Below are 13,519 nucleotides of genomic sequence, written 5' to 3' on the forward strand. Positions count from 1 at the left end.
TCTGCAGAGAGCAGCCATCACACACAGCTCTGCAGGGAGATGAGGAGAGCAGCCATCACACACAGCTCTGCAGGGAGATGAGAGCAGAGAGCGGCCATCACACACAGCTCTGCAGGGAGATGAGGAGAGCAGAGAGCGGCCATCACACACAGTTCTGCAGGGAGATGAGGAGAGCAGAGAGCGGCCATCATACACAGCTCTGCAGGGAGATGAGGAGGGCAGAGAGCGGCCATCACACACAGCTCTGCAGAGAGCGGCCATCACACACAGCTCTGCAGAGAGCAGCCATCACACACAGCTCTGCAGGGAGATGAGGAGAGCAGCCATCACACACAGCTCTGCAGGGAGATGAGAGCAGAGAGCGGCCATCACACACAGCTCTGCAGGGAGATGAGGAGAGCAGAGAGCGGCCATCATACACAGCTCTGCAGGGAGATGAGGAGGGCAGAGAGCGGCCATCACACACAGCTCTGCAGGGAGATGAGGAGAGCAGAGAGCGGCCATCACACACAGCTCTGCAGGGAGATGAGAGCAGAGAGCGGCCATCACACACAGCTCTGCAGGGAGATGAGGAGAGCAGAGAGCGGCCATCACACACAGATCTGCAGGGAGATGAGGAGAGCAGAGAGCGGCCATCACACACAGTTCTGCAGGGAGATGAGGAGGGCAGAGAGCGGCCATCACACACAGCTCTGTAGTGAGATGAGGAGAGCAGAGAGCGGCCATCAGAGTATGAGTCACTCACTAAACCACAGCTAGAAATGAGCGGCTTCTGTTCGGATTTATGCTGCTGATTTTCACCTCCATGGGTAATATGAGTGATAAATCCGCAGATCATCCCTCGTCTGTATCAGACCCGTAATCCGATGTTCCCGTGTTATTGCAGTTACCATTAGAGACCCCGGTAAATCCTTTAGCACCATGTACCTAACACTTTCCACATTGCTGCAGAAAGACGGCGGCTGGATACAACCTGACCAGCCTATTCGTGGGCTCAGAGGGAACATTGGGGATTATAACCGAAGCCACGCTGCGCCTGTACGGCGTGCCAGAGGCCACTGCGTGCGCGGTGTGCGCCTTCCCCAGCGTGCAGGCTGCGGTGGACAGCACGGTCCAGATCCTACAGAATGGAATCCCCATCGCCAGGATTGGTGAGTGATCTGCAGGTGGAAACTCCAAAAGCCACAGCTCATGGCTTCCCCCTTAGGTTCGGTCAGGGGCCATGGAATGAGTCACCTTCTGGACCTCAGCGTTCAGGACTGTGGGTGTAGATGTTCACCCTCTGTAAGGGATCTCACAGGAAAAGGGGGGCATCGACTTCGCTCACCAGGGGAGAGAAGGACCCGGCAGGCATCGGCTCTCTGGTGCCACCACTTGCCTCAGGTCAGTCAGGGCAAATAGTTGCTGGAAAGGCTTCCCTTATAGGTACGAGTTAGTGAGAGGGGATATATATCACCAGTCCAGCCTGGGGATATATATCTAAACCTCCCGGCCATCACTGCCAGAGTTCCTCACTAAAACAGTACGGTATTCTCCCACCAGTTCCTCATTTAAAATAAGCCCTGTCCGACAGTAGGCTTACACTACGTTCCAAATTTTTATGCAAATGACATTTTTCTCTGATTTTCCTAAATGGTTGATGCAAATGACAGTCAGTCTAATAAAAGTCATCACCCGTTAGAGTATACATCGAATTTTATTGAAGAAACCTCCCAATGATAACAGTATAATCTCCAAAATGAATAAAAACTCAGAATGCACTGTTCCAAATTATTAGGCCCAGTAGAATTTCTAAACATTTGATATGTTTTGAAGAACTGAAAAGTCTCATTTGTGGAATTTCAAACATTAGTAGGTCACATTCACTGAACAAAAAAGCTATTTAACTCCAAAACATCCTAACAGGCCAAGTTACATGTTAACATAGGAACCCTTCTTTGATATAACCTTCACAATTCTTGCACCCATTGAACTTGTGAGTTTTTGGAGAGTTTCTGCTGGTATTTCTTTGCATGAAGTCAGAATCGCCTCCCAGAGCTGCTGTTTTGGTGTGAACTGCCTCCCACCCTCATAAATCTTTTGCTTGATGATACTCCAAAGGTTCTCTATAGGGTTGTGGTCAGGGGAAGATGGTGGCCACATCATGAGTTTGTCTCCTTTTACACCCATAGCAGCCAATGACTCAGAGGTATTCTTTGCAGCATGAGATGGTGCATTGTCATGCATGAAGATGATTTTGCTCCTGAAGGCACGTTTCTGCTTTTTATACCATGGAGGAAAGTTGTCAGTCAGAAGCTCTATACACTTTGCAGAGGTCATTTTCACACCTTCAGGAACCTTAAGGCCATGTTCACACTTTGCGGGTTTTACCGCGGATCCGCGGCGATTTTGATGCTGCGGGTCCGCAGCAGTTTCCATAGTGTTTACATTTACATGTAAACCCTATGGAAACCGCAAACCGCTGTGCACATGCTGCGGGAAAAACCGCGCAGAAACGCAGCGGTTTACAACTCGCAGCATGTCACTTCTTTGTGCAGAATCGCAGCGATTCTGCACACATAGAAATGCATTGATCCGCTTACTTCCCGCATGGGGCTGTGCCCACGATGCGGGAAGTAAGCGGATAATGTGCGGTTGCTACCCGGGGTGGAGGAGAAGAAACTCTCCTCCAGGCCCTGGTAACCATATTTGTGGTAAAAAAAAAAGAATTAAAATAAAAAATCATGTTATACTCACCTCTCAGCACTGCACGCGGCTGTCCGGTCTCAGGGTTGCTGTGCGAGCAGGACCTGCGGTGACGTCGCGGTCACATGACCGTGATGACGCCGCGGTCACATGACCGTGACGTCACGAAGGTCCTTCTCGCACAGCATCTTTGGAAACGGACCGCCGCGTGCAGCGCCGAGAAGATCGGGACGTCAGAGGGGGTGAGTATAACCATTTTTTTTTTATTTTTAACATTACTATTGATGCTGCATATGCAGCATCAATATTAAAACCAAAGCCCGCAGCGGAAACCGCAAGACAAAACGTGATAAATCTGCAGGGATAACCGCAGCGGTTTTGCCCTGCAGATTTATCAAATCCGCTGCGGGAGAACCCGCAGGGACCGGAACCTGCGTGTGCACATAGCCTAAAGGGCCCTACCAGCTGTTTCCCCATGATTCCGGACCAAAACAAGACTCCACCACCTTCTTGCTGACGTCGCTGCCTTGTTGGGACATGGTGGCCATCCACCAACCATCCACTACTCCATCCATCTGGACCATCCAGGGTTGCTCAACACTTATCAGGAAACAAGACTGTTTGGAAATTAGTCTTCATGTATGTGTGGGTCCAATGCAACCATTTCTGCTTGTGAACACTGTTTAGGGGTGGCTGAATAGTAGGTTTATGCACCACAGCAAGCCTTTGAAGGATCATATACCTTGAGGTTCGAGGGACTCCAGAGGCACCAGCAGCTTCAAATATCTGTTTGCTGCTTTGTAATGGCTTTTTAGCAGCTGCTCTCTTAATCTGATGAACTTGCCTGGCAGAAACCTTCCTCATTATGCCTTTATCATTACGAACACATCTGTGCTCAGATACAGCCACAAATCTTTTAACAGTACGATGATCGCTCTTAAGTTTTCGGGAAATTTCTAATGTTTTCATCCCTTCACCAAGGCATTGCACTATTTGACTATTTGATGCTTTTCAGCAGCAGAGAGATCCTTTTTATTTCCCATATTGCTTGAAACCTGTGGCCTGCTTAATAATGTGGAACATCATTTTTAAGTAGTTTTTCTTTAATTAGAATCACCTGGAAAACCAATTATCACATGTGTTTAAGATTGATTTCAGTGATCCATTGAGCCCTGAGACACAATACCATCCACGATTTTATTTGAAAAACAAAACAATTAAATCTTTATGACACTTAAATCCAATTTGCATAATAATTTGGAACACCGTGTATATCGGGTCAGGAACCCACCCTGCGGTAGCGTATAATATGACCAACAGAGCGTGCGGATGTGGGGATTCGTGGATCGAGATAAAAGAGCAGCCCAAGATTAATTTTATATTTAATTGCCGAGGAGGCGCACTAGAAAATACAGCTATACATACAAGAGCAAATATTTACAGTCAGGAGTGTAGTACAAGGAATAGGGTATATAGATAGGCTGCAATTACCGTGTTATTGTATCATGTGATCACAGGTCCAAATCTTAGTTGCAGGCCTTCCGGGCTGCGTCAGCTAACGTATCCTCCGGCCATCAGAAAACCCAGTCCAATAATGAGGGGATGCCTTATATCTCGTAGGCTGCTACCTCGCACATCTGCTCCCACCCCTGGAAGGTGCAGCCTCTCTCCTCCCATGTCTTAGAATATGATTTTCTGCCTAGAACTGTGGCTGGCCCATAACTTTGCGCCCGAAGCTCTGAATGGATTGGTTGTACCGCCACTGGATTTTACTTGCGCATAGAGACTAAATATGACTTCCGTATGTAACTACTGCTAGCTATGCTTTATAACTCCATAATCCAGAGTGCTACAGGTGGCTAAATAATATGAGCACGTGGGGAAAGGGACGCCGATTCGGAATATGTGCTCTGCTCATCTTTAGAGATATTGCATTCTGTTATTATAGGTCATTTTCCAGATTCCATACCTCATAGCCTTGCTGTGCCATGTGCTTGGTCACACAAAGAAGTTCAGGTTGCTATAGCTGCAGAAGAGCTTGCACCCTTGAGTTAACAGCTTCAAAAGAGCTTGTCCTAGCTCTTTTAATTAAAAGAAAACAATGAGCCTGTTGATTCCCAAGGGTGGAGGCACATTTCAGGAATGTAAGGAAATGTCCTGAACTTAAAATCCAAAATGGATTTTCCCTTGTCCCTCACACCCTCCATCTCCAAAGCCTGTGGACATGCGCACTAACAGGTCTGTAGCCACAGATCACACTGACCTTGGCATCCTACATCTGTGACCCTTCCACCTACCTCCTATATTTGTGACCCTCTGCCTCCATCGTCTGTGACCCTTCCCCCCCGTCTCCTACATATACGACCCCCGCCTCCTACGTGTAACCCCCCGCATCCTATGTCTGTGACCCCGCTTCCTATGTCTGTGACCCCCCCGCCTCCTACATCTGTGACTCTCCGCCTCCTACGTCTGTGACCCTCCGCCTCCTACATCTGTGACCCTCTGCCTCGTACGTCTGTGACCCTCGGCCTCGTACGTCTGTGACCCTCGGCCTCGTACGTCTGTGACCCTCGGCCTCGTACGTCTGTGACCCTCGGCCTCGTACGTCTGTGACCCTCGGCCTCGTACGTCTGTGACCCTCGGCCTCGTACGTCTGTGACCCTCGGCCTCGTACGTCTGTGACCCTCGGCCTCGTACGTCTGTGACCCTCGGCCTCGTACGTCTGTGACCCTCGGCCTCGTACGTCTGTGACCCTCGGCCTCGTACGTCTGTGACCCTCGGCCTCGTACGTCTGTGACCCTCGGCCTCGTACGTCTGTGACCCTCGGCCTCGTACGTCTGTGACCCTCGGCCTCGTACGTCTGTGACCCTCGGCCTCGTACGTCTGTGACCCTCGGCCTCGTACGTCTGTGACCCTCGGCCTCGTACGTCTGTGACCCTCGGCCTCGTACGTCTGTGACCCTCGGCCTCGTACGTCTGTGACCCTCGGCCTCGTACGTCTGTGACCCTCGGCCTCGTACGTCTGTGACCCTCGGCCTCGTACGTCTGTGACCCTCGGCCTCGTACGTCTGTGACCCTCGGCCTCGTACGTCTGTGACCCTCGGCCTCGTACGTCTGTGACCCTCGGCCTCGTACGTCTGTGACCCTCGGCCTCGTACGTCTGTGACCCTCGGCCTCGTACGTCTGTGACCCTCGGCCTCGTACGTCTGTGACCCTCGGCCTCGTACGTCTGTGACCCTCGGCCTCGTACGTCTGTGACCCTCGGCCTCGTACGTCTGTGACCCTCGGCCTCGTACGTCTGTGACCCTCGGCCTCGTACGTCTGTGACCCTCGGCCTCGTACGTCTGTGACCCTCGGCCTCGTACGTCTGTGACCCTCGGCCTCGTACGTCTGTGACCCTCGGCCTCGTACGTCTGTGACCCTCGGCCTCGTACGTCTGTGACCCTCGGCCTCGTACGTCTGTGACCCTCGGCCTCGTACGTCTGTGACCCTCGGCCTCGTACGTCTGTGACCCTCGGCCTCGTACGTCTGTGACCCTCGGCCTCGTACGTCTGTGACCCTCGGCCTCGTACGTCTGTGACCCTCGGCCTCGTACGTCTGTGACCCTCGGCCTCGTACGTCTGTGACCCTCGGCCTCGTACGTCTGTGACCCTCGGCCTCGTACGTCTGTGACCCTCGGCCTCGTACGTCTGTGACCCTCGGCCTCGTACGTCTGTGACCCTCGGCCTCGTACGTCTGTGACCCTCGGCCTCGTACGTCTGTGACCCTCGGCCTCGTACGTCTGTGACCCTCGGCCTCGTACGTCTGTGACCCTCGGCCTCGTACGTCTGTGACCCTCGGCCTCGTACGTCTGTGACCCTCGGCCTCGTACGTCTGTGACCCTCGGCCTCGTACGTCTGTGACCCTCGGCCTCGTACGTCTGTGACCCTCGGCCTCGTACGTCTGTGACCCTCGGCCTCGTACGTCTGTGACCCTCGGCCTCGTACGTCTGTGACCCTCCGCCTCGTACGTCTGTGACCCTCCGCCTCGTACGTCTGTGACCCTCCGCCTCGTACGTCTGTGACCCTCCGCCTCGTACGTCTGTGACCCTCCGCCTCGTACGTCTGTGACCCTCCGCCTCGTACGTCTGTGACCCTCCGCCTCGTACGTCTGTGACCCTCCGCCTCGTACGTCTGTGACCCTCCGCCTCGTACGTCTGTGACCCTCCGCCTCCTACGTCTGTGACCCTCCGCCTCCTACGTCTGTGACCCTCCGCCTCCTACGTCTGTGACCCTCCGCCTCCTACGTCTGAACCCCCCTGCCTCCTACGTCTGTGACCCCCCGCCTCCTACGTCTGTGACACCCCGCCTCTTATGTCTGTGAGCCCCCCGCCTCCTTGGTCTGTGACCCTCCTATGTCTGTGACTCCCCGCCTCCTACGTCTGTGACCCCCACCTCCTACATCTGTAACCCCCCCGCCTCTTATGTCTGTGAGCCCCCCGCCTCCTAGGTCTGTGACCCTCCTCCGTCTGTGACCCTCCTCCTACATCTGTGACCCTCCGCCTCCTACGTCTGTGACCGTCCGCCTCCTACATCTGTGACCCCCCCACCTCCTACGTCTGTAACCCCCCGCCTCTTGTCTGTGAGCCCCTGCCTCCTAGGTCTGTGACCCTCCTACGTCTGTGACCCTCCTCCTACATCTGTGACCCTCCGCCTCCTACGTCTGTGACCGTTTGGCTCCTACATCTGTGACCCCCCCACCTCCTACGTCTGTAACACCCCGCCTCTTATGTCTGTGAGCCCACCGCCTCCTAGGTCTGTGACCCTCCTATGTCTGTGTCCCCCCCGCCTCCTGCATCTGTGACCCTCCGCCTCCTACGTCTGTGACCGTCCGCCTCCTACGTCTGTGACCCTCCGCCTCCTACGTCTGTGACCCTCCGCCTCCTACATCTGTGACCCCCCCACCTCCTACGTCTGTAACCCCCCGCCTCTTGTCTGTGAGCCCCTGCCTCCTAGGTCTGTGACCCTCCTACGTCTGTGACCCTCCTCCTACATCTGTGACCCTCCGCCTCCTACGTCTGTGACCGTTTGGCTCCTACATCTGTGACCCCCCCACCTCCTACGTCTGTAACACCCCGCCTCTTATGTCTGTGAGCCCACCGCCTCCTAGGTCTGTGACCCTCCTATGTCTGTGTCCCCCCCGCCTCCTGCATCTGTGACCCTCCGCCTCCTACGTCTGTGACCGTCCGCCTCCTACGTCTGTGACCCTCCGCCTCCTACGTCTGTGACCCTCCGCCTCCTACGTCTGTGACCCTCCTCCGCCTGTTACTAATGTGACCCTCCGCCTCCTACGTCTGTCCGCAGAGTTCTTAGATGACGTCATGATTGATGCCTGCAATCGATTTAATGACTTGAGTTTTCCCACACTTCCCACTCTGTTTCTGGAGTTCCACGGTACCGAGTCCGGAGTAAAGGAGCAAGTGCAGCAGACAGGTAGGAATCGCACCTATAATGTATCCACATGCTCCCTCTCACCCGCACCACAGACACAGCTCCGTGCCCAACCTCAACTGCGCTGCAGACACGGCTCCATGCCCAACCTCGCCCACATTGTAGACACGGCTCTGCTCCGAACCTCGCCCATACTGCAGACACGGCTCCGCGCCGAACATCAGTTCTGTATTCCCCCTCACCCCTTATACAGCGTTGTACTTCCCCCTCGACCCTTATACAGCGCTGCGCTCCCCCTCGCCCCATATGCAGTGCTGCGCTTCTACTTGCCCCCTATACAGTGCTGCGCTTCCCCTCGCCTCTTATACAGTGCTGCATTTCCCCTCGCCCCCTATACAGTGCTGCGCTCCCCCTCGCCCCCTATACAGTGCTGCGCTTCCCCTCGTCCCTTAATACAGTGCTGCGCTTCCCCTCGTCCCTTAATACAGTGCTGCGCTTTTCCTTGCCTCTTATACAGTGCTGCGCTTCCCCTCGCCCCCTATACAGTGCTGCGCTTCCCCTCGCCCCCTATACAGTGCTGCGTTTCCCCTTGCCCCTTATACAGTGCTGCACTTCCCCTCGACCCCTTATACAGTGCTGCGTTTCCCCTCGCCCCTATACAGTGCTGTTTTCCCTTGCCCCTTATACAGTGCTGCGTTTCCCCTCGCTCCTTATACAGTGCTGCGCTGCCCCTTGCCCCATACAGTGCTGTGCTTCCCCTCACCCCCTATACAGCGCTGCGCTTCTCCTCGCCCCCTATATAGTGCTGCGCTGCCCCTCGCCCCTTATACAGTGCTGCGCTTCTCCTTGCCTCTTATACAGTGCTGCGCTTCCCCTCGCCCCCTATACAGTGCTGCGCTGCCCCTCGCCCCTATACAGTGCTGCGCTTCCCCTCGCCCCCTATACAGTGCTGCACTGCCCCTCGCCCCTATACAGTGCAGCGCTTCCCCTCGCCCCCTATAAAGCGCTGCGCTCCCCCTCGCCATCTATACAGTGCTGCTTTCCCCCTCGCCCCCTATACAGTGCTGCGTTTCCCCTCACCCCTTATACAGTGCTGTTTTCCCTTGCCCCTTATACAGTGCTGAGTTTCCCCTTGCTCCTTATACAGTGCTGCGCTGCCCCTTGCCCCCATACAGTGCTGTGCTTCCCCTCACCCCTATACAGTGCTGTGCTTCCCCTCACCCCTATACAGCGCTGCGCTTCCCCTCGCCCCCTATATAGTGCTGCGCTACCCCTCGCCCCTTATACAGTGCTGCGCTTCTCCTTGCCTCTTATACAGTGCTGCGCTTCCCCTCGCCCCCTATACAGTGTTGATCTGCCCCTCGCCCCTATACAGTGCTGTTCTTCCCCTCACCCCCTATAAAGCGCTGCGCTCCCCCTCGCCATCTATACAGTGCTGTTTTTCCTTGCCCCTTATACAGTGCTGAGTTTCCTCTCGCCCCTTATACAGTGCTGCGCTTCTCCTTGCCTCTTATACAGTGCTGCGCTTCCCCTCGCCCCTTATACAGTGCTGCACTCTCCCTCGCCCCTATACAGTGCTGCGCTCCCCCTCGCCCCTATACAGTGCTGCATTTCCCCTCGCCCCCTATACAGTGCTGCGCTTCCCCTCGCCCCCTATACAGTGCTGCGCTTCCCCTCGCCCTCTATACAGTGCTGCGCTTCCCCTCGCCCCCTATACAGTGCTGCGCTTCCCCTCGCCCTCTATACAGTGCTGCGCTTCCCCTCGCCCCCTATACAGTGCTGCGCTTCCCCTCGCCTCTTAGACAGTGCTGCATTTCCCCTCACCCCCATACAGTGCTGCGCTTCCCCTCGCCCCTTATACAGTGCTGCGCTTCTCCTTGCCTCTTATACAGTGCTGCGCTTCCCCTCGCCCCTTATACAGTGCTGCACTCTCCCTCGCCCCTATACAGTGCTGCATTTCCCCTCGCCCCCTATACAGTGCTGCGCTTCCCCTCGCCCCCTATACAGTGCTGCACTGCCCCTCGCCCCTATACAGTGCAGCGCTTCCCCTCGCCCCCTATAAAGCGCTGCGCTCCCCCTCGCCATCTATACAGTGCTGCTTTCCCCCTCGCCCCCTATACAGTGCTGCGTTTCCCCTCACCCCTTATACAGTGCTGTTTTCCCTTGCCCCTTATACAGTGCTGAGTTTCCCCTCGCTCCTTATACAGTGCTGCGCTGCCCCTTGCCCCCATACAGTGCTGTGCTTCCCCTCACCCCTATACAGTGCTGTGCTTCCCCTCACCCCTATACAGCGCTGCGCTTCCCCTCGCCCCCTATATAGTGCTGCGCTACCCCTCGCCCCTTATACAGTGCTGCGCTTCTCCTTGCCTCTTATACAGTGCTGCGCTTCCCCTCGCCCCCTATACAGTGTTGATCTGCCCCTCGCCCCTATACAGTGCTGTTCTTCCCCTCACCCCCTATAAAGCGCTGCGCTCCCCCTCGCCATCTATACAGTGCTGTTTTTCCTTGCCCCTTATACAGTGCTGAGTTTCCTCTCGCCCCTTATACAGTGCTGCGCTTCTCCTTGCCTCTTATACAGTGCTGCGCTTCCCCTCGCCCCTTATACAGTGCTGCACTCTCCCTCTCCCCTATACAGTGCTGCGCTCCCCCTCGCCCCTATACAGTGCTGCATTTCCCCTCGCCCCCTATACAGTGCTGCGCTTCCCCTCGCCCCCTATACAGTGCTGCGCTTCCCCTCGCCCCCTATACAGTGCTGCGCTTCCCCTCGCCCCCTATACAGTGCTGCGCTTCCCCTCGCCTCTTGGACAGTGCTGCATTTCCCCTCACCCCCATACAGTGCTGCGCTTCCCCTCGCCCCTTATACAGTGCTGCGCTTCTCCTTGCCTCTTATACAGTGCTGCGCTTCCCCTTGCCCCCTATACAGTGCTGCGTTTCCCCTCGCCCCTATACAGTGCTGTTTTCCCTTGCCCCTTATACAGTGCTGCGTTTCCCCTTGCTCCTTATACAGTGCTGCGCTGCCCCTTGCCCCATACAGTGCTGTGCTTCCCCTCACCCCCTATACAGCACTGCGCTTCCCCTCGCCCCCTATATAGTGCTGCGCTGCCCCTCGCCCCTTATACAGTGCTGCGCTTCTCCTTACCTCTTATACAGTGCTGCGCTTCCCCTCGCCCCCTATACAATGCTGCGCTGCCCCTCGCCCCTATACAGTGCTGCGCTTCCCCTCGCCCCCTATAAAGCGCTGCGCTCCCCTTCGCCATCTATACAGTGCTGCGTTTCCCCTCACCCCTTATACAATGCTGTTTTCCCTTGCCCCTTATACAGTGCTGAGTTTCCACTCGCTCCTTATACAGTGCTGCGCTGCCCCTTGCCCCCATACAGTGCTGTGCTTCCCCTTACCCCTATACAGCGCTGCGCTTCCCCTTGCCCCCTATACAATGCTGCGCTGCCCCTCGCCCCTATACAGTGCTGCGCTTCCCCTCGCCCCCTATAAAGCACTGCGCTCCCCCTCGCCATCTATACAGTGCTGCTTTCCCCCTCGCCCCCTATACAGTGCTGCTTTTCCCCTCACCCCTTATACAGTGCTGCGTTTCTCCTCGCCCCTTATACAGTGCTGCGCTGCCCCTTGCCCCCCTATACAGTGCTTCGTTTCCCCTCACCCCCTATTACAGTGCTGCGTTTCCCCTCGCCCCTTATACAGTGCTGCGTTTCTCCTCGCCCCTATACAGTGCTGCGCTGCCCCTCGTCCCTTATACAGTGCTGCGCTTTTCCTTGCCTCTTATATAGTGCTGCGCTTCCCCTCGCCCCCTATACAGTGCTGCGCTTCCCCTCGCCCCCTATACAGTGCTGCGTTTCCCCTTGCCCCTTATACAGTGCTGCACTTCCCCTCGACCCCTTATACAGTGCTGCGTTTCCCCTCGCTCCTTATACAGTGCTGCGCTGCCCCTTGCCCCATACAGTGCTGTGCTTCCCCTCACCCCCTATACAGCGCTGCGCTTCTCCTCGCCCCCTATATAGTGCTGCGCTGCCCCTCGCCCCTTATACAGTGCTGCGCTTCTCCTTGCCTCTTATACAGTGCTGCGCTTCCCCTCGCCCCCTATACAGTGCTGCCCCTCGCCCCTTATACAGTGCTGCGCTTCCCCTCGCCCCCTATACAGTGCTGCGCTGCCCCTCGCCCCTATACAGTGCTGCGCTTCTCCTTGCCTCTTATACAGTGCTGCGCTTCCCCTCGCCCCCTATATAGTGCTGCGCTGCCCCTCGCCCCTTATACAGTGCTGCGCTTCTCCTTACCTCTTATACAGTGCTGCGCTTCCCCTCGCCCCCTATACAATGCTGAGTTTCCACTCGCTCCTTATACAGTGCTGCGCTGCCCCTTGCCCCCATACAGTGCTGTGCTTCCCCTCACCCCTATACAGCGCTGCGCTTCCCCTTGCCCCCTATACAATGCTGCGCTGCCCCTCGCCCCCTATATAGTGCTGCGCTGCCCCTCGCCCCTTATACAGTGCTGCGCTTCTCCTTACCTCTTATACAGTGCTGCGCTTCCCCTCGCCCCCTATACAATGCTGAGTTTCCACTCGCTCCTTATACAGTGCTGCGCTGCCCCTTGCCCCCATACAGTGCTGTGCTTCCCCTCACCCCTATACAGCGCTGCGCTTCCCCTTGCCCCCTATACAATGCTGCGCTGCCCCTCGCCCCTATACAGTGCTGCGCTTCCCCTCGCCCCCTATAAAGCACTGCGCTCCCCCTCGCCATCTATACAGTGCTGCTTTCCCCCTCGCCCCCTATACAGTGCTGCTTTTCCCCTCACCCCTTATACAGTGCTGCGTTTCTCCTCGCCCCTTATACAGTGCTGCGCTGCCCCTTGCCCCCCTATACAGTGCTTCGTTTCCCCTCACCCCCTATTACAGTGCTGCGTTTCCCCTCGCCCCTTATACAGTGCTGCGTTTCTCCTCGCCCCTATACAGTGCTGCGCTGCCCCTCGTCCCTTATACAGTGCTGCGCTTTTCCTTGCCTCTTATATAGTGCTGCGCTTCCCCTCGCCCCCTATACAGTGCTGCGCTTCCCCTCGCCCCCTATACAGTGCTGCGTTTCCCCTTGCCCCTTATACAGTGCTGCACTTCCCCTCGACCCCTTATACAGTGCTGCGTTTCCCCTCGCTCCTTATACAGTGCTGCGCTGCCCCTTGCCCCATACAGTGCTGTGCTTCCCCTCACCCCCTATACAGCGCTGCGCTTCTCCTCGCCCCCTATATAGTGCTGCGCTGCCCCTCGCCCCTTATACAGTGCTGCGCTTCTCCTTGCCTCTTATACAGTGCTGCGCTTCCCCTCGCCCCCTATACAGTGCTGCGCTGCCCCTCGCCCCTTATACAGTGCTGCGCTTCCCCTCGCCCCCTATACAGTGCTGCGCTGC

General features: G+C 56.1%; 1 protein-coding gene across 3 annotated transcripts in view; it reads left to right on the forward strand.

Annotated features, from left to right (window-relative positions):
* The window catches only part of LDHD (lactate dehydrogenase D), a 55,594-nt gene that overhangs the window by 25,171 nt on the left and 16,904 nt on the right, over positions 1–13,519 (forward strand). For all 3 annotated transcript variants that reach the window (XM_077289033.1, XM_077289032.1, XM_077289034.1), the window contains 2 exons: positions 952–1,151; positions 8,027–8,155. In XM_077289033.1, the coding sequence (XP_077145148.1) occupies positions 952–1,151; positions 8,027–8,155 (329 nt within the window). The remainder of the gene's footprint in view (positions 1–951; positions 1,152–8,026; positions 8,156–13,519) is intronic.

Source organism: Ranitomeya variabilis, chromosome 2 (assembly GCF_051348905.1).
Source record: "Ranitomeya variabilis isolate aRanVar5 chromosome 2, aRanVar5.hap1, whole genome shotgun sequence".
Taxonomy (NCBI): Eukaryota; Metazoa; Chordata; class Amphibia; order Anura; family Dendrobatidae; genus Ranitomeya; species Ranitomeya variabilis.